We start from the raw sequence: 27,718 nt of genomic DNA, 5'->3' as shown, positions 1-27,718 counted from the left end.
TCCCTGCAAGCTGCATGGAAACTTTTTAAAGACACCATAATAGAGGCTCAACTTAAATGTATATCCCAAATTAAAAAACATAGCAAGAGGACCAACACAGTGCCACTGTGGTTAAACAAGAAAGTAAAAGAAGCACCAAGAGGCAAAAAGGCATCCTTTAAAAAGTGGAAGTTAAATCCTAGTGAGGAAAATAGAAAGGAGCATAAACTCTGACAAATGAACAAAATGAAGTATAAAAATATAATTAGAAAGACCTAAAAAGTAATAGCAAAGATTTTTTCAAGTACCTCAGAAGCAGGAAGCCTGTTAAACAACCAGTGGGGCCACTGGATGATCAAGATGCTAAAGGAGCACTCTGTGACGTTAAGGCCATTGCAGAAAAACTAAATGAATTCTTTGCATCGGTCTTCACAGCTGAAGATGTGAGGGAGATTCCTAAACCTGAACTAGGTGACAAACCTGAGGAACTGTCCCAGACTGATTAACTTAATAAGTCATCAGGACCAGATGATATTTACCCAGGAGTTTTAAGGGAACTCTAATGTGAAATTGCAGAACTGCTAACTGTGGTGTGTAACCTATCATTTAAATCAACTTCTGTACCAGATGACTGGAGGATAGCTAATGTGACACCAATTTTTAAAAAACTCTTAGAGGTGAGAGTTACAGGCTGGTAATCACTGGGCAAATTGGTTGAAACTATAGTAAAGAACAGAATTGTCAGACACATAGATAAACATGATTTGTTGGGGAAGAGTCATCATCATTTTTGCAAAGGGAAATCATGCCTCACCAATCTATTATAATTCTTTGAGGGGGTCAACAAGTATGTGGACAAGGGGAATCCAGTGGATATAGTGTATTTAGATTTTAAAAAAGCCTTTGACAAGGTCTCTTACCAAAGACTCTTAAGCAAAGTAAGATGTCATGGGATTAAAAGGAAGGTCCTCTCATGGATCAGCAACTGGTTAAAAGGTAGGAATAAATGGTCAGTTCTCACAATGGAGAGAGGTAAACACTGGTGTCCCCCAGGGGTCTGTACTGGGACCAATACTATTCAACTATACCATATAGATCACAGATGATCTGGAAAAAGGGATAAACAGCGAGGTGGCAAAATCTGAAGATGATACAAAACTACTCAAGATAATTAAGTCCAAAGCAAACTGAGTTACAAAGGAATCTCGCAAAACTGGGTGACTAAGCAATAAAATAGCAGATGAAATTCAATGCTGATAAATGCAAAGTGATGCATACTGGAAAGCAAATCCCAACTATACATATAAAATGACGGGGTCTAAATTAGCTGTTACCACTCAAGAAACATCCTGGGGTCATTGTGGATAGTTCTCTGAAAACATCCACTCAGTGTGCAGTGGCAATCAATAAAGCAAACAGAATGTTGGGAATCATTAAGAAAGGGATAGATAATAAGACAGAAAATATCATATTGCCTCTATATAAATCCATGGTATGCCTACATCTTGAATACTGCATGCAGATGTAGTCGCCCCATTTCAAAAAAAGATATATTGGAATTGGAAAAGGTTCAGAAAAGGGCATCAAAAATGATTAGGGGTGTGGAATAGTTTTCGTATGAGAATAGATTAATAAAACTGGGACTTCTCAGCTTGGAAAAGAGACGACTGGAGGTGACATGATAGAGGGGTATAAAGTCATGACTGGTGTGGAGAACGAATATTAGGAAGTGTTATTTACTCCTTCTCATAACACAAGAACTAGGGGTCACCAAGTGAAATTAATAGACAGCAGGTTTAAAATAAACAAAAGGAAGTATTTCTTCACACACAAAAAGTCAACCTGTGGAACTTTTTGCCAGAGGATGTTGTGAAGGCCAAGACTCTATCGGGGTTCAAAAAAGAACTAGATAAGTTCACGGAGGATAGGTCCATCAATGGCTATTAGTTAGGATGGGCGGGGATGGTGTCCCTAGCCTGTTTGCCAGAAGCTGGGAATGAGTGACGGGATTATCATTTGATGATTACCTATTCCGTTCATTCCCTCTGGGGCACCAGCCATTGGACACTGTCGGAAGACAGGATACTGGGCTAGATAGACCTTTGGCCATTCTTATGTTCTTATAAATGAGGTTCTCAGAACAGCTATGCACTGTGACAGTCACAACTCTGTAGGGCCAGTTCAGAGGCTAATTCAAACCAGAACCGAACTCTCACTAGGTCTATGTGACTGCACAATCCAGTCCACCATCCATTCTTGAGCCAATCCTCAACATCATCTTCAGACACTGTGCACTGTTAGAATGTACAGATGAATAGCAGGGACTGGTGGAAAGATTGCTAGATTAGGAATTCATATTTGTAGAGCGAGACCCAAGCTGCAAACGGCAAATAAAGCTTTCAAATTTGTGGGAGCATTTGGAGTTCTGCCCTTTAGGGAGATAAGGGCCTTTTGCAAAATTTGGATCTGGGTTTGAATTTTTAAAAGCACCCCCCTCCTCCACCGTCCCAGATTGGGCTGCTCAGATTCCAGGCCTTTTACTCAGGCTGCTCTCTAATTATTTGCACACTGCTTGTGGAAAATGTGCTATGAAAACAAAATTTCAAAGCACTGGCTATTATGACAAAAACTCTTGACCTCCTCTCTTCCATAAACATTTGACAACACAACTAAAAACACACACACTGTTTAACATTCCTGGCTTCATTTGGTGTTAAAATGTACAGCTGGCTAATGAGAAAAACATTTTAATAGGTTGATTTTGAGATTGATTTTCATTGAATGTAATGGTATGTGAATTCTCCTGTTAAAAATGATATTGCTCTGAATCTTAGACACTAAGAGCAGTTATTTCATCATTGCATACTTAGAAATCAGTTCATATTTATGCTCTGTTCTTCCAACAGATTCAAGGAAAAAGACAACCATACATTTATAGTTTTATTCCTTCGCTCCTCCCCAACCCTTTTTTAAAAATACACACTGGAATATGTTCTAATAATCAGCCTGACATTATATTTTTGGAAAATTATTTGAAAGGAAACATTCCATCCCAAGAGGCCGTCTTGGAAAAGCCTGTATAACAACAAAGCAAAGGCCCTGTATCCAGAGGACAATGCAGCTCTGCTAGCCTCCAAGAGATCAGAATGGAGTTGTTCTGGAAGGTAAACACACTGACATATGCCTGTGCAAATGGAGTTTTACAATCTGTCTTCTTGGTGAATTCCAAACAAATATCTACAAACATACCTGGAAGATTGTTGATATAACCTCCATCCATCAAGAGATGTCCATCCTTTGGATCACAGAGAGGGGGCATATACCCAGACAGTGACATGCTGGCACGGACATACCTCCAAAGGGAACCTACAGCAATGAGAGGGAAGACATCCATACTAAGCCAGTACGGCAGGAATGGGTGGGGGTGGCTTTCACAGTCTTTACATATAATTTTGTGACAGATAATATCCCGAGGGTTGGATTGCGGAATGTTATTAAAGCACCCGAATGACTCCCAAATCATAATGCAGGCTAGGAAAAGGGTTACTCAGTCTCCAACTCAGCAAAGCACTTAAGCATACACTTAACTTTAACTATGATCTTAAGCACTTTCCTGTATCACAGCCTTCACCACCATGAAACAAGGTTTCTTCTGTGGATAAATGATGGAGACGAATCACTAGCCTCAACTGTGCTGAAGGCCATTAATCCCCAGGAAATGCCACATGCGGTGGAGCTGAACACATGGGATACGCATTTGACTCCCTCCCCTCCCCCCAAGTTTTACCCGTGTTTAGATTTTTAACAGGACACCAGAGACATTACTATAAAGATTTAGGATTCACCCCTTGCACCCTTTTTGCTAAAGCAACGTTTCGACTTACAATGCAATTCTGAGGAATAAATTGTGTCACAAGTTCGAGGACTTCCTGTATCGGTAGTTTCCAGCCCTTCTAGCAACTCACTTTCCACTCATGTTCTATATGCCAAAGTGATCTGCCGGTTCATGTACCCTTGCTTGCGGTTTAACCTTTCATTTTCCATGCAGGCTGCTCTACTTTCTGAACAGCTCAGCCCAGCTCTGCCAAATAGCATCAAGGAGGACCACCACCCAACATTCTGCTAGCTGGCTGGAGGAGCACACCACGGTCCTAGTTAACCTCTGGTGTAGATATATCAGGGATCATTATTCTAGCTGGAGCTCCAGAAATGACCCCTTCTATGAGGCCATTTTGAAGAGGCTGGCAGAGGTAGGCACCCACCAGACTGGTGAGCAGTGCAGGAAGTGCATCAAGCACCTGAAGCAACTCTACTACAAGGTGAAGGATGCAAATGGCAGGTTTGATAGGCAATGCACACTCTACATGCCCCTGCTATGAGGAGCTAGACTGGCTGCTTGCCACCCTGAGCACAGAGCCCACCGTCTGTCATGACATAATATTGACCGGGGGCGATCTCATGCATGATCCAGCCTGAATGCAAAGCAGAGAAAATTAAATTTAAACACACAAGTAGTGACTCTTTCAAACTACCTGTATAATTATTCCTTGCAAAACAATTAAAAGAGTACAGGCTTTGCGAGCATGAGTGCAAATCTTTGCAAATTCTGCTCAACAACAACTCTGTCACATCAATGCAATGATATAGATTTATACCTTGACTAGTAAAGCACTGTCCCAAACACAATGGCTTATAAGTCCCTTGGGCTGCACCAAGTGGTAAAGACCCTTTTGGACCTCAGTGCGGGTCCTTTTTGTTCTGGCTATTCACAGGAAGCTGCCTGGGATGGGATGCGGGAAAGTGGGGAGAATCCACTCTGCTGCTAGCAATCCTCTGCTTCCTAGTTTGGCATCCTGTTGTTCACCTGAATTTTCCTTCACTACCTGCAGGTGATGCTTGAAAATGTTTCCTGCAGCAGAAACTCTAGTCTATCAGTCAGATACCTGGACAGAGTAAACTTGCTATGGCTGTCCAGAATTTACTACACCTCTCCACTTGCTGATATGCTGTTCAATCAGCAGATACCAAAAAATCTCCTTTGCCTAGATGGATGGAATCCCAGCATGGGTCTGGGAAACAGCTTCTCTTTTCCATTCTAGGACCTCCATAAGATTTGTATCTTCTGGCCTGAAACAATGTTACAACCAACACTGGTAACACTGCCCTTGCTAGGACTTCACACCTCACCCTCTCTCAGCCAACCCCAAATTTTTAAAACCTGGTTAATGAAATGCACATCTAATTCTAACCAGAATGTGTCTGTGGACTGCCAACATTAGTTGTAATAAAAGCATTCCAAAGTGATAAAACTGTAGCCTAGTGTTGATGCAGAACATATAGTGAGAGACTATTTCCTTTTTTAACCATGACCAAAAAAATGCTCTTTCACTGCCTTGGCAAGTACTTCCACCTCAGATGGACCGAGCCTCCCAGCCAGGACTCTGGTGGATAGGACTGTCCATTAGTAGAGTGTGATGAATGTGGAAATTTTGATAATATATTTTTTATTCCTCTGCATGCCTCAGTTTCCCCTGGGCTTTGCACTGTTATGCATTGAGTGTAAAGGGGAGGCAAAAGGTGTTTGACTCACACAGAAACCTGATTGGAGACCAGAGACATTAATAAACTCAATAAAGTCTGCACATGTGACTGGAGGCAATCCCAATGGCTGGGACAGTCACACCTAGCAACAACAGCGAAGAGGAAGGAGATTCCCTTCCCCCATACCTCTCTGCAGAGAAGCAGAGAAAAGGCCCCAAGCCAGAGAACAAAATGGAAAGATTCTATGGCTGAGATAAGTAGGGATATTATTTATTTGTGATAAAAAAAAAAACCCTCCATTAAAAAAAAACATAAAAATCTCAGTTTTTCCACAATTAAAATGAAATGCTGAACTTTTGTTTCCTTGGCCACAATATATATAGGTATCATTTGAACACAATGTTTTATTGATATATTTACAATTTTAAAGCAAGTTCAAAGATTACTAGAGCCTTCAATCATTATAATAAAATAAAATAAATAGAATTGCAATTTGTATTTCTTATATATACCAAATACTTCTGTCTGTATTCTGTATTTTCAGAAAATTGTTTTTTTAATGCACAAAAATGAAGCGAAAATTACTCTTATATTAACATTACTCACTGTCTGAGTTAGTCTGGGAGGCTGAAGTCAAATTTGAGATGCACTAAAACATGAACACCTATACACCATTGGGTAACCTCTATATGCTGGAGGCGTACTGGAATATGTTTAGCTATGTAAATTTAAAAAGCATTCAAAAATCAACCACAAGGGGGAGGTTGCGCACACTGAATAAGTGACACTGGTATTTTCAGTAAAATGTAGTTAATAGTTAATATATGTTTTTATTTTTTCACAAAATGTAAAAACTAAAGATTCTCTGTAAAAAATGTAAATTCCATGGTTTTCTGTGTCAAATGGATTTCTAGGATCCCTATTGATAAGAGTATAACAATAAAAATTGTTTACAAGTGTGGAAGTAGAGAAAGAATGGACAAGGATTTCAATGCAAACAGTCCCCTCTGTGAGCATGATTCAGGCTAGCTGTAACCCCAATAACATAAGATTTGTAGAAGCAAGGATTGTGTGAGGCAAGTGGGAAAGAACTGTGTGAGAAGCTGTTGTGACCTTGTGTTAGATGAGTATGGCATGTAGACTAAATAGAGGTGAGAAAAATAAGCTATCAGGATAACCTATGTATAAACAAAATGCAGCTGTTGCCCATTATTGTATGTAACAAAGTGTGACAGACCCAGACCAGTGTGGTACAGGAGTCTGGTAGAGGGCAAATATACTGCTCACTGGATGAGTAGTTTTCTGTTCCCTGAGTGACCAGAGCAGGGGCTGCACTAGAGTAATCTGGAACCTGCTAGAACCAATTAAGACAGACAGGCTGATTAGAACACCTGCAGCCAATCAAGGCAGGCTAATCAGGGCACCTGGGTTTAAAAAGGAGCTCACTCCAGTCAGGCGGGGAGGAGCCAGAGGAGAGGAAGTGTGTGTGAGGAGCTGGGAGCAGGAGGCACAAGGAGCTGTGCTGCTGGAGGACTAAGGAGTACAAGCGTTATCAGACACCAGGAGGAAGGTCCTGTGGTGAGGATAAAGAAGGTGTTTGGAGGAGGCCATGGGGAAGTAGCCCAGGGAGTTGTAGCTGTCATGCAGCTGTTACAAGAGGCATTATAAACAGTGGCAATCCACAGGGCCCTGGGCTAGAACCTGAAGTAGAGGGCGGGCCCGGGTTCCCCCCAAACCTCCTAACTCCTGATCAGACACAGGAGGAGTTGATCCAGACTGTGGGGAAGATCACTGAGGTGAGCAAATCTGTCAGCAAGCGCAGGACCCACCAAGGTAGAGGAGGAACTTTGTCACAAAAGGTATAAATGCTGCTGTGATTGTTTACCTAGCGAGAGACACGTTTAGTTCTCTCCCACCATGCAATTGCTAGAGATAATAAAGTATCTGACTTGTTGCACCCAACATGACAGTGAGAACTCTGTTTTTCTCCGACAACTTGGGGACTCGTCTGGGATGGCAACGCCTGCAGAGACAACGGCAGCTGCTGCGGATAGTTCCCCTTCGAACCCCATGGCACCACAATAGAGGTAAGAGACCTTTCTCCAACACAAATTACAGGCCTCCATCACAGCATCACATCTCCTCATCCACATCCCCCTCCTTTCCAAGGATGTGGGAAAACAAGGCATCTCTTGCTTCCTTTTCCTGTCTGGACTCAGCCCCAGTGATTCCAGGTCTACTTTCTGATTACCTATACCTAGCCTGCAAACCAGAAATTTCTTAAAGACCACTCTATGTGAAAATACTCGCTTTTATCCTCACAGGTGTTGTGCAGAGTGCAGCAGGCCACAATAAAACAGAAGGCACTAGCCATGTTATCATACAGTTTTATATGCCGCGTCACCTTGTCTTCAGCCTGCCAAATGAGCACTCCACCACCATCTGTAACTGCACCATCTCTTGCCAGGCCTTCTGATATCAGAGGATGGTTTCACGAGCAATGGCAGGAATGGGAAGTTGGGACCCGCAAAAATGACAGTGGGCACAGACACACCATTGAGAATTATGTCATTAGGAGGGAATAAAGTCCCTGCTCCACCCAGCAGGTAAAGGCCAGATCGTCTTAGCACCCTGGACATTTCTCCTCTTTCCCCAGTGGTGTCCAAGAATCTGCCTCTTGTAGAACCTGGGAATAGAACCCTTAGCATTTGATATATTCACTTGGTTCTTCTGGCAGGCAAACTATGGGCACACGTCTGCCATCAGTGGCCCCAGTGCAATTGGGAAACCCCATTTTCAATTGGGAAAGCCAGTTACTATTTCAGGCACATTTCTTATGCCTACCACCTGTTAGGTAAACCACAGTGAGAATCACCTCACAAACCTCCATTTACACAACCCCAACAGCGGACTTGCCAACACCAAACTGGTTATCAATGACCTATAGCAGTCTGGGGTAGCCAGCTTCCAGGAGGCAGTTGCAACCCACTTCTGGACTGGTATGGCCAACCTCAATCAAGTGGTTTGACACTGAAGAATTGGAGCAAGATCCTTGCACAGCTCCATGAAGGTCTGCTTTGTCATTCAGAAGTTCTGGAGCCACTGTTGGTCATCCCAGGTCTGCATGACTATGTGTCCCCACCACACTGTGCCAGTTCTTTTGCATCAAAAGCACCAATCTACATACGTTGAATCCTCAATAATTACAGCATTCATCAGGTCTGTCTAGTCTGCTGTGAATGACCCTCTAAGTCCAGCCACCTTCTGCATTTCAGAAAATGCTCCCCAAATGACATCCAGTGTTGCTGAATGTCTGCCCTGCTGGATAAATGATTCACCTGCAAGCTGGAGCAGCTCATCCACTGGATCCATGCCTTACGTGTGAGTAATGTGCAGAGCCAGAAGTGTCTCAGCTAAACATGGCAGGCTAAAACCACTTCTGCATGGGGAGCCAGGAAGAGCAGACAAGTTCTCCCACAATACACCACAAACTAATTCCTAGAGCAGTTCCAGTTGGTAAGATGCTAAGAACGCTGAGATACATGCCCAGAATCCTAGCACTAAACGTGTAACTGCAACAGACGTGGGTATGGGGCATGTGCAACTTCTTGTGTGGAAGCTTAGCTAACACGTGCCTGCCTGTGGGTGAGCCAGAATGTGGGCACACACTGCACTGTAGACATACCCTCAAATCTTCCCTGAATGGTTCCAATTATTTCTGTTAATAGTACTGCAATAAAGGCAATTATGACTGGTTAGAAGCAGAGAGATTTAATCAGGCAGGAATTGATTGGATCTGCTTCCTACAAAATGTACTGCTTTAAAGCTCCTATTTAGTTATTTTAACCCCTTATAATTTTTTCCCTATTCAGGTTTGCTGCAAATTGCATTTTCAAATAAGCCAAGTACAAATGTCACTCTCACACCAAGGGGTAAAGTTTCATTATATTGTTAAATTGGAGTTGCAATGTTCCGTCCACAAGCTCTGTCCTCAACAGTTAGCCCTTTCCACATCGGACTTCAAATCTTGCTGGTCAAACTGGGTGTCGAGAATTTTGCCTCTAGAATCTTTCATTAATGGTTCATCTGAGCAGGGTATGGATTTGTAACAGTGTTTCTTTTGTCTATCAGAGGTCAATGCTGGTAGGACATTTGCTCTTCACTACTACTGGTTATAGGTTTACTTGGGATTTCTAGATAGGGAAAAGCTTGGCTTTTGGGATCTCGCCAATAGAATACTGAAGACTGACTAATGCTTGAGGTGAATGTGTTTGGGGGCTTTTATTTTAAAACTTATTCCTGGAAAAAGGAATCTGTGTTCTCAAATGCCGTGCAGGATGTAGCTGAATTAACAAAACAGACACATGGGTATGGTAGGAGGAAAGCAGAAAGGTGTGCCAGCAGGAGCCAGCACTGAGAAGTGGCTGCCTATTGATTTTACAAGGTGTCTTCATAACTGGTATTTCAGAGATAGGCTGCTCTATATTATTAAAGGCCTCTTCACAAACTACTCCACCAAGATAAGGCCGCTGGTGCTGAACAAAGTTTGACCATAAGATCATTAATGCCAAGTGGTAACTCATTACATCTCAATGAATAAGAGATTTTTGGCACTTGAAGAGCCCGTTTATGATCCCCTAGAAGAGGAGACTGCAAAGGAATGATGAATGAGAGAACTAAAAGGGAAAGCTCCCAGCTTCCTCTTCTCCCTTTGCTATTGCACATGTTTAGAAAGACGACATGGGAATCAGAGCGGTATGTTTTACCGAGAGAAACAGAAGTGATCAAAGCCACATGGTGCTGGTAGAGTGCAAAACTCGTCACTATTTTCTTTCAAAGAGAAAATCACCTGCGCAGTATAGAAAATGAACACTGTGCTGTGAGTAGCGGCTACATTCTAACCGATTGTCTTGGAACACTCCAGCTTGGTGTAGCATACTTGCACGTTTGTCACTTCCCTACTAAGAGGCAAGTTCTCTAACAGCCCAGTTTAAAAGAAGCAGGGAGAACTCAGCCATATTTTTAAATGGTTTTGTGAAAAACCACAGAAAAGCACAATAATCTGGAGCCAAACTGAGGTGAAACTAATATTGCATAAGCAAAAATTGTCAACAAACCAATGGGCCTGGTTTTTCATTTACACTAAGACCCTTTTACACTGCTTTGGCAATGTAAGACAGCCTTAAAGTTATAAAGATCCCTATATAGTGCCAGAGCAATAAAGGGGCCATACTGTAAATAAGCATCTGACCCCATGCCTCTTCCTGGGGAGAACAGCTAGATTCATGAGGGCTTTTACTTAAATGCATGATTTTTATAATTAATTCAGATTTATGGGGAAGTTTTTGTATTCCATACATGTTTTTATGAACACACTGGTGTCCATGAACTAATTTGCACTCCATGCAGTGAATCCTCTTGTCTATTTCAATTCCTCCAGGTGCTACAGCTTCATGCTATTTGTGTGCAACCGTGGATCCTGGTGTTCAGCAGGTAGCACTGAGAAGGAGGAAGGAAAAGTAAAGGATGGAAAGGAATGAAACTATACAGAAAGGCTGGCATTCAAACATCACTGCAAACTCAGAGACACACTCCTCCCTGCAGAAGACTATCTGAACACACTTACCATCTGTGTGGACCCTCATGGCTGATGCAGTAATGTCAGTCGTGATAGTGAAGTAAGGAATCCACAGATCCTGCAACACAGGAAGTGTCAGTTTTACAGTCATCAGTAACCCTGGATGTAAGCTGACAAGCAATTTTAACACGGGGAAATACACGCATAAATGCCTGCACAGAGAGATGAAAATGTCAGCCCTGTGTGGGTGGCTACAAATCTGGCTCTAAAGCAAACACTTTATGTATAAGCAACTGGGATGAAAAGCCATGTTTTCTTTTACTAACACTAGTGAAATAATACTTCCAGGAAAATAAGAAGGTGTTTGAGATTCTCAATATACAATATAGGATATAGCAGATCCAGAACCTATTTGTAAAAGCCATACTTACTCCTTCTGAAGTTATGTTAATCTACAGCATTAGCACTCTTGACAGCAAAACCCATCTTACACAATAAAGATGAGACAATATGAATGCCAAGTAGAAGTGAGTTCTTAAAGGGCAAACAAAATTATAATGGAAACTTTGGGGATGCTTTGAAATAATCCTTTAAGACGAGGGTTTGCCCAATGGGAGTCCTCCTTAGTGCAAGTCTCGCTGTTATTTTTAGGAGACATTCTTATATATACACACACATCCCTACATATACTCATTTTTCAGTTTCAGTGTCTTTACTGGGATGAGCAGTGAACAAGTGCTGGCAAAGTTTATTTGTGTCTGTCTGTAGGACAGGTAGAACAGTGAAAATGGGGTAGCTGGGTTCTATAACTTTCCATTTTGCACCGGTGTCTATTTCTGAGGTGGTGACAGCTGATGTATATGGTGTAACTTGCTGGGGATGGGGAGGGAGAGGGGTTTTTCTTCCTCACTTTTTGGTGGAAGTCTTACCACCTCCGACATCGATATTTCTTCAGACTCTGAGAAATGAATCCAGGACTTGGCCTACACAACACTAGGCTCAGCTAAAGATACACAACCTCATGCTTTAGACTGGTTTTTTCCCCTTACATAAAACATTTTCTTTTCTTCAACACAGGAAGGCCCAGGAAATCAGAGCAGAGACGGAGACTCTAAAATGTGACATTTTCTAATGACGCCCTGTATGCAAGAGACATGTTACATCACAACTGCATGTAATACTGACATAGCACACCGGAGTGAAATCCTCACCCCACTGAAGTCAATGGGAGCTTTGCCAATGACTTCAATGGAGCCAGGACTTCACCCCAGATCCAAATATATTTTCCTCCATTCATTTCTCTTCAAAGCTCCATTCAACAATTCTCTTTCGGACTGAATGCTGCAATGCACAAAGGGCTTCTAAGAGGTGCTGGGTGCTGTCAACGCTCACTGACTTTACTGGGAGCAAAAGGTGCCTCCAAAGCACTCAGCACCTTCCAGTAACAAGCTCTCTAGCTGCTCCAATTGTTTCATTCCTCTCCCTGAATATTACATATTTTCCTATGTTTAAACCAAGCTTAGAACCAGCTAAGATCCCACTAAGCTAGAACACAATACCATCAACGTGATTTATCAGCTATTATTAAGAACCAACAAATACTTGGTGCCTGTATAACACACAAAAATAAAGGCTTGTTCCAACCCCAAAGAGCATCATCATTTAATAGTTAAACACCTGTTTATTCATGGCCCCATCCACTCTGGGTGGCAACACATTACTGTAAACGCTGTTTAAAACCACCCAAGGTGATTCAGTTCCCAGCTCGGCATAGAAACCCAAGTGAATATTTCAGATGATGCAGTATGCTTAACAAAAGCTGTTTATTAAACATAGTCTGATACCAAGAGGATTCCAAATAGAGTCACAGATTCCAAACCCAGAAGGGACCATTGAGATCATCTAATCTGGCCTCTTGTATAACACAGGTCACAGGACTTCTCTGAATTAATTCCTGTTTGAACTAGAGCAGATCTTTTAGAAAATCATCCAGTCTTGATTTACAAATCGCCATTGATGGAGAATCCACCATGACCATTGGTAAGTTGCTCTAATGGTTAATTAACCTCATTTTTAAAACATATGTTTTATTTCTAGTCTGAACTTTTCCAGCTTCAACTTCCAGCCATTGGACTGTGTTGTACCTTTTTTTGCTAGATCTAAGAGCCTGTTAGCAAATTTTTGTTTCCCATGTAGGTACGTATAGACTGTGATCAAGTCACCCTTAACTTCTTTGTTAAGCTAAGCAGATTGAACTCCTTCAATCTATCACTATAGGGCAAGTTTTCCATTCCTTTAATCATTCTTGTGGCTCTTCTCTGAACCCTCTCCAACATGTCAACATCCTTCTTGAATTGTGGACACCAGAAGTGGACATAGTACTCCAGTAGTGGCTGCACCAGTGCCAAAAAACAGGTTATATGACCTCCCTACTCCTATTCGAGATTCCCATTTATACATCTAAGGATTGTATTAACCCTTTGGTCAAGGCATTGCACTGGGAACTCATGTTCAGAGAAGCATCTCTGACAAACACGCAGGTACACAGATTACAGTAGAGCAAAATGGGATACAACCCCAGAGCTAGACAAATGCTCCCCTTACTGGGGTAGCTGGGAGGAGAGTTTTTAATCATGTGCTTTATGACAATGATAGTGGAGGATGAGGTGACATTTCACGTCAGTAGTTTCACAGGCATCTTTCACAGTGCCTAAAAATGACAAAAAAGGTCCTGACCTACAATACAGAGAGCAGAAATGGGTTTATTTAACATTCAATGTGTTCATTCTTAAAAAGCCAATGCACATTTTAAAATGTTCACTGCATTTTTTAAAGCCCTTTCTGTGGAATGCATCTCAAAGGGTTACGCAAACTCTTCTCCCAGAAGAGAGACTAGTTTAAAAGAATTACCAACTGGACTAGCGAGACAATAGTGAAAAAGCCATTTAGGTTTGTGGTCAGATGTACTCCTCATACCGAACCTGAGAGCGCTGAATTAGGCTAGGCAGGTCCAAGCAGCCAATTAAGGAGCAAATGAGGTGGAATTAGGCTGGAAAGCCTTGATTAGAAAGACGAACACCTGTGAGGGATCAGCTAGGGGCTTCTATAAAGCCAGGAGGCTGGCAAAAGTGTAAGGGGGCAGCAAAGAGGAAGTCTGTAGCCTCTCTCCCAGGAACCCCTGAGACCTAGTAGGCCTTAGAGAGATCTGTCTAGGAGGCCTGAAGAAACACAGTAGGAAGTAATCCAGGGGCTAGAGCAATAAGGTGGGTGCCCTGTAGACCTCAACCACTTGTTACAAGGCCCTGGACTATAACCCAGAGTAGAGGACAGGCCTGAGTTCTCCCACCAACCACTGCAGAGTAACACTGCTTGGGGGAATGAACTAGAAGACTGCTTGGGTCAGTGCAGGAGTGACAGGATCAAGGCTGTGGGCATGAGGAGGACTGCCTGACGTACATGAGCAGAAAGACTTTGAAGGACTCCCCACTGGTAGGAGAATTACAGTGTGACCTGGCTGGAGGGCTGAGTCACCAAACAGGTGTGCTGCGAATCTGGGAACGGGAGGAGAGCTGCAGATGGTGGAAGAGAAGGAAGGGGGCACTGAACTGGCCAGAGCTAATCAACACCAACACCAGAACACCAAAAGGAGGTACAACCCAGCAATGAATGACATGGCCCTGACTCAGGCTCTCAGCCAAACAGCTTTAATAGGCAATCCAAACAGAAGTGATTAAACAGATATTTTACCTAGTACATGGTTGGTCCAAATTCCATTAAAATGGCATTAAAGGCAAATCCTCCCTCTCAGCATGATGTAATGTAAGTTAATAGTTACAGCACGCTGTACATCAGGCCAGAATACCTAAACTATTATGAGCACAGAAAAAACAGACCTTTCTATTACAGTTCAACAGGAGGAGAACATTTATTACAGATTATAGCAAACAAGGACTTTACCTCAATCTGTTTGTCTTTGAAGATGTTGCTGATGCCACTGTTAAATGAAGCTCCAGAGAACATGGAGGTTATTGGATATGTCAAGTCTAGCACAGTCTTAAACACTGAATTCATATCCTAAAGGGAGGAAGAAAACATTTCAAAGGTGAGCTATATAGTATAAACCCACTGAAATCCTATTCATCTGCATTTGGAGTGAGGTTCTGTTCCAACTTTGAAAGCAAAGATGAGTGAGCTACTCTGGTGAACACAGTCATCAAAAGAACCAAAACCATAACAGCAAGGGACAAACAATATCTGCTTTGTTGGGTGTCACAGGTTAAAATAACTTCAACCTCTATATTTAGCTTCCATTGAGGATACTGAAAAATATGCATCTGCATTAGTAGGCTTATGCAAAAGTCCACCCTAAAGTAGCAAAGTCTCTACAGCAGAAAAACATGGCCACTGCCATTAGGTGGGCATTTCCCATGCAATTTATTTCTGGAGACTGTAGAAAGATTAGAGGACCTCAGCCCTTCCCATCTTCTTTGTCTGCTTAAGCTTGACACTAAAATTAGTAAGTTTCATTATATTGTATATGATCGGTCCTGTTTTTACATAGAAATGACAATATAAAGCTAGATTATCATGGCTGAGATGCAAGGGGATATGGTATATGTGGCCAGAACAGGGGGCTGGGTGTGAGAATTTCTGGTTGTATTCTTGGCTCTACCACTTGCTCATTAGGTCATTTTTGGGCAAATCTATAACCTCTTTGTGCCTCGGTGTAACACTTCTTAAATCCATATAATTCAACCTCCACAGGTGATGTCATGCCTAATTAATTCATATTTTAAAGAGCTTCCAGAACCTCTCTCTATCTTCAGTGGAACAGGCCCAAACTAGAATTAAGCTGTCATGGAATTTCTTTTAGTTTCAGATTTGCTAAATCTTTGTGCTAAACAATGTTCCCTTCTTTTAATTTACTAGTTTATTAATTTAATTTGAAAATCAGGAAGCATTCTACCCATGAGCATAGCGGCGTTATCTGGGCTTGAATGAAATACAGGACTAAAGAAGCTTAATGTCTGAGTATATTATATCAAATTAAATTAAAATTCAATGCAAAACATCTAAATATGCAAATAATATCATCCTACTTACTATGTCAATTTTAAATACCATACCAAGAGAATAATTCACAATTTTTTCTCAATTAAATAGCATTTTATTAGACAATCTTTTCTCCCTTCCACATCTTTTCTATGACTTACTGAATGGGGCTTAGGCAGGCAGGAACTGGGGAGGATTAACACAGACTAATGCAACAACAAGGCCTTTATGGCTGCAGTCAATTAAATGACTTTTAATTAACACCTAGTTGCCTCTTCACCTTAGCAAGGGTTTAAGAAAGTGCAGAACTAGCCCACATCTTGATTTCCATTCTCCTCTATCAATATACTACCTGCTCTGAGACAGTGTGATTGTTAAAACAAAGTTCTATAAAAAGAGGTCAGCTAAAAGAAGCTGACTAGGGAACTCCTAAAACTGCTGAAATGCCTTAACACAAGATAACAGGACTGTCAGCTTCACATCACTGCACACTTCAGTCTTTGAGAGGATGGAGAGAGTTTGCCAAACCTAATTATGAACATGATGGTCATAGCTCCAGAGTCAATAGTGAGGTAAGTTTTACACTTCAAGGAGGGATTCAATGTATTATATGTGACAAATGCAGTGAATCCTTCCAAAGTTAAAGTACTTTTTAAAAAAAAAAAGGATAAAATGATTTTGGGGCATATACTAGAAAATCCATTCATTTCGGTTATAATTAAATTGTTAAATAGAACCTTCAAGAAATTTAGTGCCCAGTGTCATACCTGTTTTTGTCCCTACTGGTCTCAGCAATGCAGACTTCCCACAGAGGAAATACTCACTGAAATCTTGTACGTAAGGTACCATGGAAGAAATATTTTAGAATTAATGGTAATTAATGCTACTTCATAACAACATATTCTTATTCTTCATAACTGAAAGTTTCTCCGTTAGCTGAACTGCCCTCTCCCAAAGTAGCTGCCATTGCCTATTGCTCTTCATGGGGCTGAAGGTACAGGCTGCACTTAGCAAAGATGGCTCCCTGCCTGCCTTCAGCAGCTCCTCACAGCGCTCCCTTCTCTACTTTCCAAAAATAAAGAAGGCCACTATCGTCCCTGAAAGTAGCTTGGCTTCACTCCCAAGGCAGTGTCCGTTTGTAAAGAGGACATCTTAATTGTGTATGGCCTGTGGCCTCAGTCTCAACTGATAGGATATGGCAGCCATTCTGAAAGATGGCAATTCTTCATGAGTTCATCAGAGAGAAGATTTTATTATTCACTCTCTGTTGAGGGATATATTTGCATTTTTTAAAAACAACAAACATGATCCTAAAACAGGTATTTTCAAAAACTATCTACTGCACCAGATCCACTCAATGAGCAGAGGAAAACAAGGGTTTGTGAACAGGGGAATGTATGGGGTGCAGAAAAGAGGAAACTGCGTGCAGGTTAACATGGAAGTCAGGAGACAGGGGCATCACTGAAGTGCACGCACCAGCTACTTTGTTTGGCTCTAAAGATACAAAACTGCCATAAACTCATTTTAACTGCCAGAACACTGGCAACCAGAGTGTCTGGGTGAATCTAGCTGTATGAGCTAGAATTTAAAAAAGTGATTCAAAGTTAATATTACATATTTATATTCTCTTCAGGTTTCTTGTTTAAATGTTCATGTATAATACTTTAATAATTTGAAAAAAACCAACAAGCAAAGAAATTCCCAGAGAACATCTAAATTTAAGATTGATTAATGGTGGAGCGTACATGTCAATATTTTAGTGTAAACTACATTACATGGACCTTGTCATTATTCCAAAACCAACCAGTATAAACCCAGGAAATAAGACCGAACTTCAAAGAAATCCAAACAGTTCAAGGTCTGAAAAGGCATGATTAGAGCATCCAAAAAAACCTTAACAACATTGTAGTGACATGAACGTGGCGGGGGGTGGAGTGGGGGAGAGGAGAAGAGACTATATAATGTTTTTTAAAATCAGTTTAAGTTACTTTGGGACTATAAACATTCAAATAGTTTCACTACAGGGGACAGTTAAGGTTGTTTGGGTGCCTTTGGTCCATTTCCAGAACATAGGCATTTTTAGATTTCTTTAAATTGAACCTTAGCTCTATATTTCCTAGGTTTATAATGCTTGTGTTGGCCCCTTACTGAAATTCAGTGAGGTGGTTGTTGTTTTTGGTTGGCCCTCTCCCAATACCAAAAGAAAGGAGAAGAGCTAAAGAGAAATGAGGATCTTGAGTTGACAGTCCCCAGGGCCAATGTGGAGAGGCCAAAACACCAGGTTAGCCTGACTGACAGGGTGGGCAAGCCAATGAGAGAGTCAGGAGCCCAAGTCCCCTCCTCTGGTCAAGTGCAGCTCCCCCCAGCCAGGATAGGGCAGAGCTAAGGGGACAGCAGCAGCCAGAGCTGAGTTGGAGGCAGAGAAGCAGCCAGCATCAGAGGGGCCAGAGAAGCAGCCCAGAAGGCAGAGTGGGGCTGGAGCCAGAGCTGGGAGGGAGGCAGGGCAACAGCACTGAACCAGAAGTGGCAGAGCTGGAGCAGCCTGGAGCTGGGGAAGCACAGATCATCCATGTCTATGGTGAGTCAGTGCTGAGCTACAGTGGGGAGCTGTGGGGTCGTGGCTGGATGGCAGAAGCCAGACGTGCCACAAGTAACACTACTGTTGAGTGCAGTGAGAGGCTGGAGAGAGTGAAGTGGAACCCTGGACAGGGGGCCGAGTGGAAGGAGACGTTGCCAGACAATTGGACCTTGAAAGCTGGCCGGGGGGGGGGAGGGTGGGAGGGGAAAAGGAAGCCAACAGGGGGAGGAGCCAGTACTGGGGAGAAGGGTCCCCGGCACCTAGTGCCTGAGGGCATGCTGCCACCGCCAGAGCGGGCATCTGACCCACAATATCACCGCAGTGCAGCCAGGCCCTGAGAGGGAGGTGAGGATTAGTCTGTGAGCTTTCCTTACATCCCTGAGATGGCTGTTTGTGGTGTTTCCTGTGTCCATAAGAGAGGATTCCTTATTTCCTTTACCCTTTTCCATTTTAGACGTATTTTTCTTACAGTTTCTGTTTCATAAATTATATTTGGTTTGAACTTAACGTCGTGCTCACTAGGACAGGGAAGCAGGAGAGAGCACCCCAGAGTGGGGACACCCTAGTTCCTGTCCTAAGTGACCATGGCAAGATTGGTGGTTCGGTCTCTCAGGAATCTTGGGCCAAGCCTTGTCGGGGTTCCAAGGATTCTGCTGCACAGGACAGCACCCTCAAAGTCAGGCAGGGCTCTGGGTAAAGGTAGTGGGAGTAGGGACTCAGATCCTTTCATTAGCCAATTCCACTGTCAAATTGCAGGAGCCAGGAAGGCTCCCAACAACAGTGGGACCATTCCCTCACTTACACTTGGTTTGGCGATTCCTGTAGTTACAACATCTGGGTAAGGCATTTTAACCTGACAGACAAGACTTCTCCACCCTAACTCCATAACACTGTAGTTGTCTGTGACTATTAAATAGCGGTGTTTTCATGTTTGCTTTTTAAAGGCTTCCACAAAAAACATGTTCAATACTTAAATGTTCCCTTCTAGCGTGGGGACCCAGAGGCACCAGCACTTGGCTAGTGCCTGGGAATCAAAGCAAGCTCATTTGAAATGCACTATATAGGAGAAACCAATCAGCCTGCTTTCCTCGTCCAAATGGAGTAGAATCCTTGGGAAGATACAGTGAATAAACCCTCCACGATTGCTTTACAATATTTAATGCAATTTAAAATTAATTAATGAGCTGTGCTAAGGGCAGCAAATTGCACCAGAGAGTTCATGAACAGGCTGCTGATGCACTGCTCATGTCCACAGACAGGAGGCTACAGTATACCTGAAATGTGTGCGCCCTGCTACTGGTATTTTAAACTGAAGAATTATTTTTTATTTGTTTACATACAGCCTGTTACTGATCAGAGACTTTTTAAAAACTCTGCAGTTCACCGTAAACATTCCCTGGCATGCTATGTCTGTGTTAGATTTGAAGCTAACATAAGAGCATCACTCATGTCTGACTACCAACTTCTGCTACCTCTCAGCTGTATGTGCTATCACTCACTGGGACCTCTCATAGGGAAGTTTTCTTACCTCATGAGAGCAGAATGAGCTCTCTTTTCCTTTAGTATCCTTGCCTGGTATTCATGCCAATGTCTTTGGCAAAGCCTGCATTCTCGTTAGGGTTTGTGCTTGTTTACATTGTTTTGTATTTGTATGTGTTGTTATACATGAAGATTTGGCACATGAATGAAATGAAAGAGTGTAGGATGTGAAGTGACTTGCAAAGCGCTATACCTAATAATTCTGTACTTCCTAATGAGAGCTCTATGCCTCTCACAATGAAAACACCACATATGGCCCTCAACTTGTGGACATCACACTGCAATCTTCACCCAGTTCACAGGCAATGCTTTCCTGTGCTGTAATCAGTGTTTTTCCCCAGAAGGCTACATCACTTTCACAGCACCCTCCGACCCTATTTGATCTGCCCTTTATCCCACAATGGGACTCCGGATTTAGACCCAATCCTGATCTTGCAATGTGTCCCTCAGGGGATGGCTTCCTTTGTCCTGCAAAACGAAGTTTGGCTGTGATGCCAGGCTGCAAAGATCCCGCCTGGGAGCCAGAGAGTGGCTAGTACCCTCAGTGTCCTGGCTAACAATTCTCCTCTCATCAGAACCTGTTTGCATGGCTTTGTGGAGCATGTGCCCAGTCACTTCTCTTCCAACCTCTAACTCCTTATGATAGGAAAAATTTTAGCCACCTCATATAGGCACTACATAAAATCAAAATATTTTCTAGAGTAAGAACTGTAAATGGATCATATATATCTTTTATATAATATTAGTGTGGATTCATTATCAGCTTTAAAAAAATATATGGAAACCTGTAATTTGCTAAGCACAGCAGAATCAATGAAGTAGAGTAGATAATTCATCTGCTCTCTGAGTTTCACACCCCATCTGCAGCATAACAAATGAAAGCCATTATTTATTGGCTGCTCCATTATATCCAAAGATCCCATCAAATTAAACTATGAGTCGTCCCCGCTTCCCCGCCCCTGCCACAAGCATACTAGCAAAGAGATGCCAATTTCAAAAAATACCGAAAAGCTTTTTTGTTCTGCAGCCATTTCTCATTTGGGCTGGTGGCACAGAAACCAGTGAAGTTATCTAATACATCACAATAGAGAACGTAAATAATAAGGTCCCTATAGGCTACTAAAGCCAGAACATGTGGTTGTAAACAACTATAACCTGCAACAGTCACACCTAATGGAACTAGGGCAGCAGAAAAAAAAAAGATGTTTCCACAGAACAGGGGCTTTCTAGCCTGTGTGCATCAGGTTGATTTTGTAAAAATCTTCTTCTAGACTGTTCTCCTCTAGCAACACACTAATCCTCCTATTGACTGGTTCTTGACTATCTGGCCTCTCTGCTGCCTCTTACCAAGCCCAGTGGAGAAGTTTTCACAGAGACTCATGTGGGGAGGGCAGAAGTGGTCTTGTAGCTTTTGGATCCTGGAACTTTGAGGGTGTCTGGTGTTTGGCTGAGTCTCTGTAACAGACTCAGATGAGGCCCTCTGTGGAGAGTAAGGTATTTCATGAACTCCCTAACAACTCTGATCTTCTGACGCCAGAACAGTGTTGGTGGGTAATGAAGGAAGCCACTCCAAAGTCCTGGTCTGAAAGACGGCTGCTGTAATTTGTGGTGTGATGGGGAAGTATGTGGAAAAGCCATTCCTGGAAGATCCACACTCCCTTAGCCTTAAAAAGTTTGTCACTTTGGGCTTCCGCTGCTTTGTGCGGCACAGAAAATCATTTTGCTGGATCCAGTCCCACAGCAAACCACCCGCAGTGAAGAGGCCATCACACAGAGCTGCCTGTTCTTATCTTGCCACATTTTGACATCTCCCTAAATAATTCAACAACTCCTGTTTTGCATGTGGAATGGTGTGTGCTCGTCAGAATAGTTATAAAAATCCCAAGTAGCTCTTCAAAGTACTCTTCAATAATAAGATGAAATCAGTATTTCTGAGGATATTACCACCTAGTTTTTATTTGTACACTGCAGGAATAGGACAATCTGGGTAGCAAGTGGGGCCACTCCACACTGGATGAATAGAACAGTACCAGTGCTAGGAATGAGCAGTGTGACAACATATGCTTTGAGTATCAATAAAACTAGACTAAAATCTGCATGTACAATTTAAAAGTCTATCCTATCCGGATGATAAATAACATTTGAGAGATACAGCTCCCTTCATCTCAAAGGCTTGCAAAGAAAGGGCTTTTCAGACTGAAGGATAATTGTCCCCCCGCTATAATTCAGTTCTCTTGGAGGTGCAACCCAGCAGCCATTCTTACCTTAGACTTGTGTGCCTTGGAGGATATTAGCATGCTCCCTCCCAACCCTTTAAGAGGTGTGGGAAGGCTGATCTGTTTTTACTAAAATTAAGTTTATTTCTACAAAGTTACTGAGTGCCATTTTAATTGTGAGGCCTTTGCAGCCATCTGAATCTAGTGATCCAGCACCTGTAATCACCGAGAAGCTCAGAATCTCTGCTTTCTAAAGACACTGAGTTTGAGCTAACATTCCAAGAGGCTGCAGAGATGTAAGAGTTACAGGAAGTTAATTAAAGCTGTTTTAATCCAGTTACAGGAAGTTACTTAAAGCTGTTTTAATCCACAAAAGCTTTATGACCTCTCTTAAATTCCTCCATAGGGTCCCAGAATAACACCGCTGCCCTCTAGTGATGGTGCTGTGAAGACAAGATTGCTGCAGTGATCATGGCATGTTGGGAAATGGGTGCAGAGTTAGAGTTGGGAGGGCAGGGAACAAGAGAACTTAAAGGGAGAGTGGGATGGAAGGGAGGATTGAGATTGCTATGGTAGTAAAACCAAGCAGAAAACGTGAGGAAGTTTGTGGGCTTTGTTATATGGACATTCCCCTTGAAGTGACTGTGGGTGTGTATTTGATAAAGGTAGGAACCTGCAATGTAAGGGTTTATTTAAATTAATGACTGTCAGTCCATCCAATTTTAGAATTGTAACAGGGTGGGTGGGTGGGTGGAACTATAATAAAGCTACAGATGCAGGAAAGTAGCCAAACCCATAGCTGACTACAGCTGGAGAAGCTACCTGCAAAAGGCAATGTTAGAATAGATGCCAGTTACAGATTTCTCGGTCTCTCACTTTAAGTCTCACAAGATATAAGAGGACTGTTAGTTTCAATCCAGCTTGGAAACTTCATCAGGTCACTTTCCTTTCATTAGAAAAAACAAATTAGAAACAATTTTTATATGAAAACTAGAAATAAAATAAATACATTAAATCACTTTATAATTGGAAGATCCCAGTCATCTATAACCAGCACTGGTTGGTGGTATGGCAGTTTTGTGGGTGTTTTTTGGTGTTTTTAATTCCCCCAACAAATTATAAATTGTTATTTAAACAGTCAGCACACAGCTAAGTGTAGCTAAAAAACCCAGAGTTTCATATATTTAAAAAAATAATCAACATTTTCTTCCCTAATGCAGTACCTGACCTCTGGAACACTGGGGCTACATCTTACATCAGACATTTGGTTCTTACTTAGCTTAGAGAAGAATTACCTCAGTCAGTCACTTCTACTCAAAAGATGAAGCATGTGAAAGTGAGAGAGAGAAAGTTATATGGTCAGATTTGAAAAGAAAAACAGACTCCAGCACATAAAAAGACAAGAAACAATGATAAACACCAGCTAAGACTTGTGCAAACATGTACATTCACACTGAGGGTAGGGCTGGTGTACATGTAGAAGCAATGGGTGTCTATTTCAGCCCTGCAGTCCTCGGGAACTCACACAGACCTGACCTACCACCATGGCAGCCTAGGGCCTTGCGTGTTACCATGCTATCACTGTGCAGGTTTCTCTGTCTCCTTAGGAGAATCCCAGGATCTGTGCTTTCAAAATACCTTCTCTGAAGATTTTCCAGGGCTTGGAGGATTATCGCGCCTTTGCCTCCTGCACTAGGCAGATATCCTGAGGCTCAGGGCCGGCTCTAGCAATTTTGCTGCCCCAAGCACGGTGACACGCCGAGTGGGGCGCTCTGCCGCTCGCCAGTCCAGCGGCTCCGGTGGACCTGCCGCAGGCTTTTCTGCGGAGGGTCCGATGGTCCCGCGGCTCTGGTGGAGCTGCCGCAGGCGTGTCTGCGGTAGGTCCACCGGAGCTGCGGGACCAGCGGACCGTCCACAGCCACGCCTGCGGCAGCTCCACCAGAGCCGCCTGCTGCCCTCCCAGCAACCGGCAGAGCGCCCCCTGTGGTGTGCCACCCCAAGCACGCGTTTGCCGCGCTGTGGCCTGGAGCCGGCCCTGCTGAGGCTAATGTGCCAAATTCCTAACAAGTTTGGAGTGACAGACTGGCTGCGTGATGGGTAGCGTTGGGTGATTAACATACAGCCTGGCTTCAAAAATGGACTGGGAGGCATTCCTTTAAACTAGGGCTGTCGATGAATCACAGTTAACTCAAAAAAATTAATCACTGTTTTAATTGCACTGTTAAACAATAGAATATCAATGGAAATTTATTAATTATTTTGGGATGTTTTTCTACATTTTCAAATATATCGATTTCAATTACAAAGAATACAAATGTACAGTGTTCACTTGATATTATTATTTGTATTATAAATATTTGCACAGTAAAAAGAAACAAAAGAAATAGTATATTTCAATTCACCTCATAAAAGCACTGTAGTGCAATCTCTTTATTGTGAAAGTGAAGCTTACAAATGTAGATTTATTTTTGTTACATAACTGCACTCAAAAACAAAATAATGCAAAACTTTAGAGCCTACAAGTCCACTCAGTCCTACTTCTCATTCAGACAATCGCTAAGACAAATAAGTTTGTTTATATTTATGGGACATAATGCTGTCCACAGTGTCACCAGAAGTTGGGAACAGACATTTGCACTGGACTTTTGTAGCTGGCACTGCAAGGTATTTACGTGCCAGATATGCTAAACATTCATATGGCTCTTCATGCTTCGGCCGCCATTCCAGAGGACATGCTTTCGTTCTGATGATGCTTGTTAAAAAAACGTGTTAATTAAATTTGTGACTGAACCACTCGGGGGAGAACTGTATGTCTCTGGCTCTATTTTACTCACATTCTGTCATATATTTCATGTTATAGCAGTCTCAGGTGATTATTCGGCAAATGTTCATTTTAAGAACACTTTCACTGCAGATTTGATAAAATGCAAAGAAGGTACCAATATGCGATTTCTAAAGATAGCTACACTCGGCCCAAGGGTTAAGAATCTGAAGTGCCTTCCAAAATCTAGGGATGAGATGTGGAGCATGCTTCCAGAAGTCTTAGAGGAGCAACACTCCAATGTTGAAACTACAGAACCTGAACCATCTAAAAAGAAAATCAACCTTCTGCTGGTGGCATCTGACTCCGATAATGAAAATGAATATGAGTCGGTCCGCACTGCTTTGGATTGTTATCGAACAGAACCCATCATCAGCATGGACGCATGTCCTCTGGAATGGTGGTTGAAGCATGAAGAGACACATGAATCTTTTGTGCATCTGGCATGTAAATATCTTGCAACACCAGCTACAACAGTGCCATGAGAACACTTTGTTCTCACTTTCAGGTAACACTGTGAACAAGAAGTGGGCAGCATTATCTCCTGCAAATGTAAACAAACTTATTTGTCTGAGCGACTGGCTGAACAAGAAATAGGACTGAGTGGACTTGTAGGCTCTAAAGTTTTACATTGTTTTATTTTTGAATGCAGTTATTTTTTGTACGTAATTCTTCATTTGTAAGTTCAACTTTCATGATGAAGAGATTGCACTACAGTACTTGTATTAGGTGAACTGAAAAATACTATTTCTTTTTTACAGTGGAAATATTTGTAATAAAAAATAAATATGAAGTGAGCATTGTACATTTTGCATTCTGTTTTATAATTGAAATCAATATATTTGAAAATGTAGAACACATCCAAAAATATTTAAATAAATGGTATTGTATTATTGTTTAACAATGCGATTAATCACAATTAATTTTTTAAATTGTGATTACATTGTTTTAATCTCTTGACAGCCCTACTTTAAATTCAAGCTCCTGTACTGTCTATTCACTGCACAGAATGCATTAATGTGATCCTTCCCCATCACACATCCACCCCAAACCCATATGTACAATGAGAGAAAGGAAAGCCAGATCCACAGCAAGAAGGCAGCTGAGTACAGCACCGGAGTGAGGCATTTGTCCTACTGATGCAGCGTAATATTACAAAATACGATCAAGTCCAGCAAAGTGCCCAAAGAGCATTCTGTTTTTCCAACAGACATAGGTAAATATGCTCTATGATCAAAACATCAGATTCCTGATTTATGGAGATTAGTTCTGTACAGAGCTGCTGACATGCCTCACTCCAGTAGGCACCAGTTCTGTCTATACTTTGCCCACAAAGCAGCTCATGCTCTGTTGGAGTGTACACTTTTGCATAAGGCACTAACAGCTTGTCATCCTTCACTATTGGTAAAACACACATCAGAGGCATTTCAAACACCCTTCTTCACCTCTCCTAACATCCAGAGGCTGTATTCTGACCTTGGACTGCTGCTTCTGTGTCACCATGTGTGCTGTGGCTAATGTCAAAACTCCTATACATTAAAAGTGGAAAAGAACAAACATATATTCTATGTTCTTACCATTGCCCATTGCCTGGCTTTGATCCTCATTTGATTATAGCTACGCTCTTCAGCATACAGGGCACTCATGAACGAGCCAATGGAAGTTCCTCCAATCATATCAACTGGGATTCCTGCTTCGATCAGTGCCCTGATAATCCCCACCTGGGAGCACCCCCTGTATCAGAAGGAGAAAAACAAACAAACAAACAAACACAGTATCAGGCAAGCAGAATTGTTAAAGGAAAATTCAATCTATTACCCCTTAAGGGAAAAGAGATAGGAAAGCACACGTTTTGTGCATTATATAAACCATCTGTGACACTATATGAAACACGGAAATTAGAAATGAAAAAGGCACCCATCTGTCCATCCTCTCACCAGTGTAGAATTGTTCTCTACATTTTCAAGTGCTTTGCTCAGTCTAGTTTTAAATATCCTAGTGATAAAGTGAGTGCCATTTCCCTTGGGAGACTCTTTTACCATCTATAAATCTCAGTTGTACAAACTTCCTATGCTCAATTTCATCCCGTTTCTGTCACTGCCCCTTGGCTCACTTTATACAAATTCTCTCCCTCCTTGCTACACATCCAACACGTACTTCAAACAGCTATACGTATTTAATTCTTTCCATCTAAGGCCATGCCTACACTTAAACTGCTCCAGCAGCAGCTATGCCACTGTAGCACTTCAGCAGAGACACTCACTACAGCAACAGGAGAGGTTTCTCTGTCGATTTAGTTAATCAGCCTCTCTGAGAGGCAGTAGCTAAGTCAATGGAAACATTCTTCTATCGACCTAGTGCAGTTTACACTGGGAGTTAGGTCAGCTTAACTACGTTGCTCAGGGGGGTGGATT

The 27,718-nt window shown here is 42.2% G+C and overlaps 1 protein-coding gene across 11 annotated transcripts in view; it reads right to left on the bottom strand.

Annotated features, from left to right (window-relative positions):
- Window positions 1–27,718, bottom strand: part of PNPLA7 (patatin like phospholipase domain containing 7) — a 387,559-nt gene that overhangs the window by 38,803 nt on the left and 321,038 nt on the right. For 10 of the 11 annotated variants that reach the window (XM_030535369.1, XM_030535370.1, XM_030535368.1 and 7 more), the window contains 4 exons: window positions 26,882–27,038; window positions 15,056–15,172; window positions 11,147–11,216; window positions 3,229–3,345 (listed from right to left, as the gene is read on the bottom strand). In XM_030535369.1, the coding sequence (XP_030391229.1) occupies window positions 3,229–3,345; window positions 11,147–11,216; window positions 15,056–15,172; window positions 26,882–27,038 (461 nt within the window). Of the gene's footprint in view, window positions 1–3,228; window positions 3,346–10,891; window positions 11,020–11,146; window positions 11,217–15,055; window positions 15,173–26,881; window positions 27,039–27,718 lie in introns of those variants that run through there. The other variant, XM_030535380.1, reaches the window with a different exon arrangement.

The sequence above is a fragment of the Gopherus evgoodei genome, chromosome 16 (assembly GCF_007399415.2).
Source record: "Gopherus evgoodei ecotype Sinaloan lineage chromosome 16, rGopEvg1_v1.p, whole genome shotgun sequence".
Classification (NCBI taxonomy): domain Eukaryota; kingdom Metazoa; phylum Chordata; order Testudines; family Testudinidae; genus Gopherus; species Gopherus evgoodei.
Note: the sequence above shows the minus strand (reverse complement) of the source record. Positions and strands in the feature narration are given on the sequence as shown.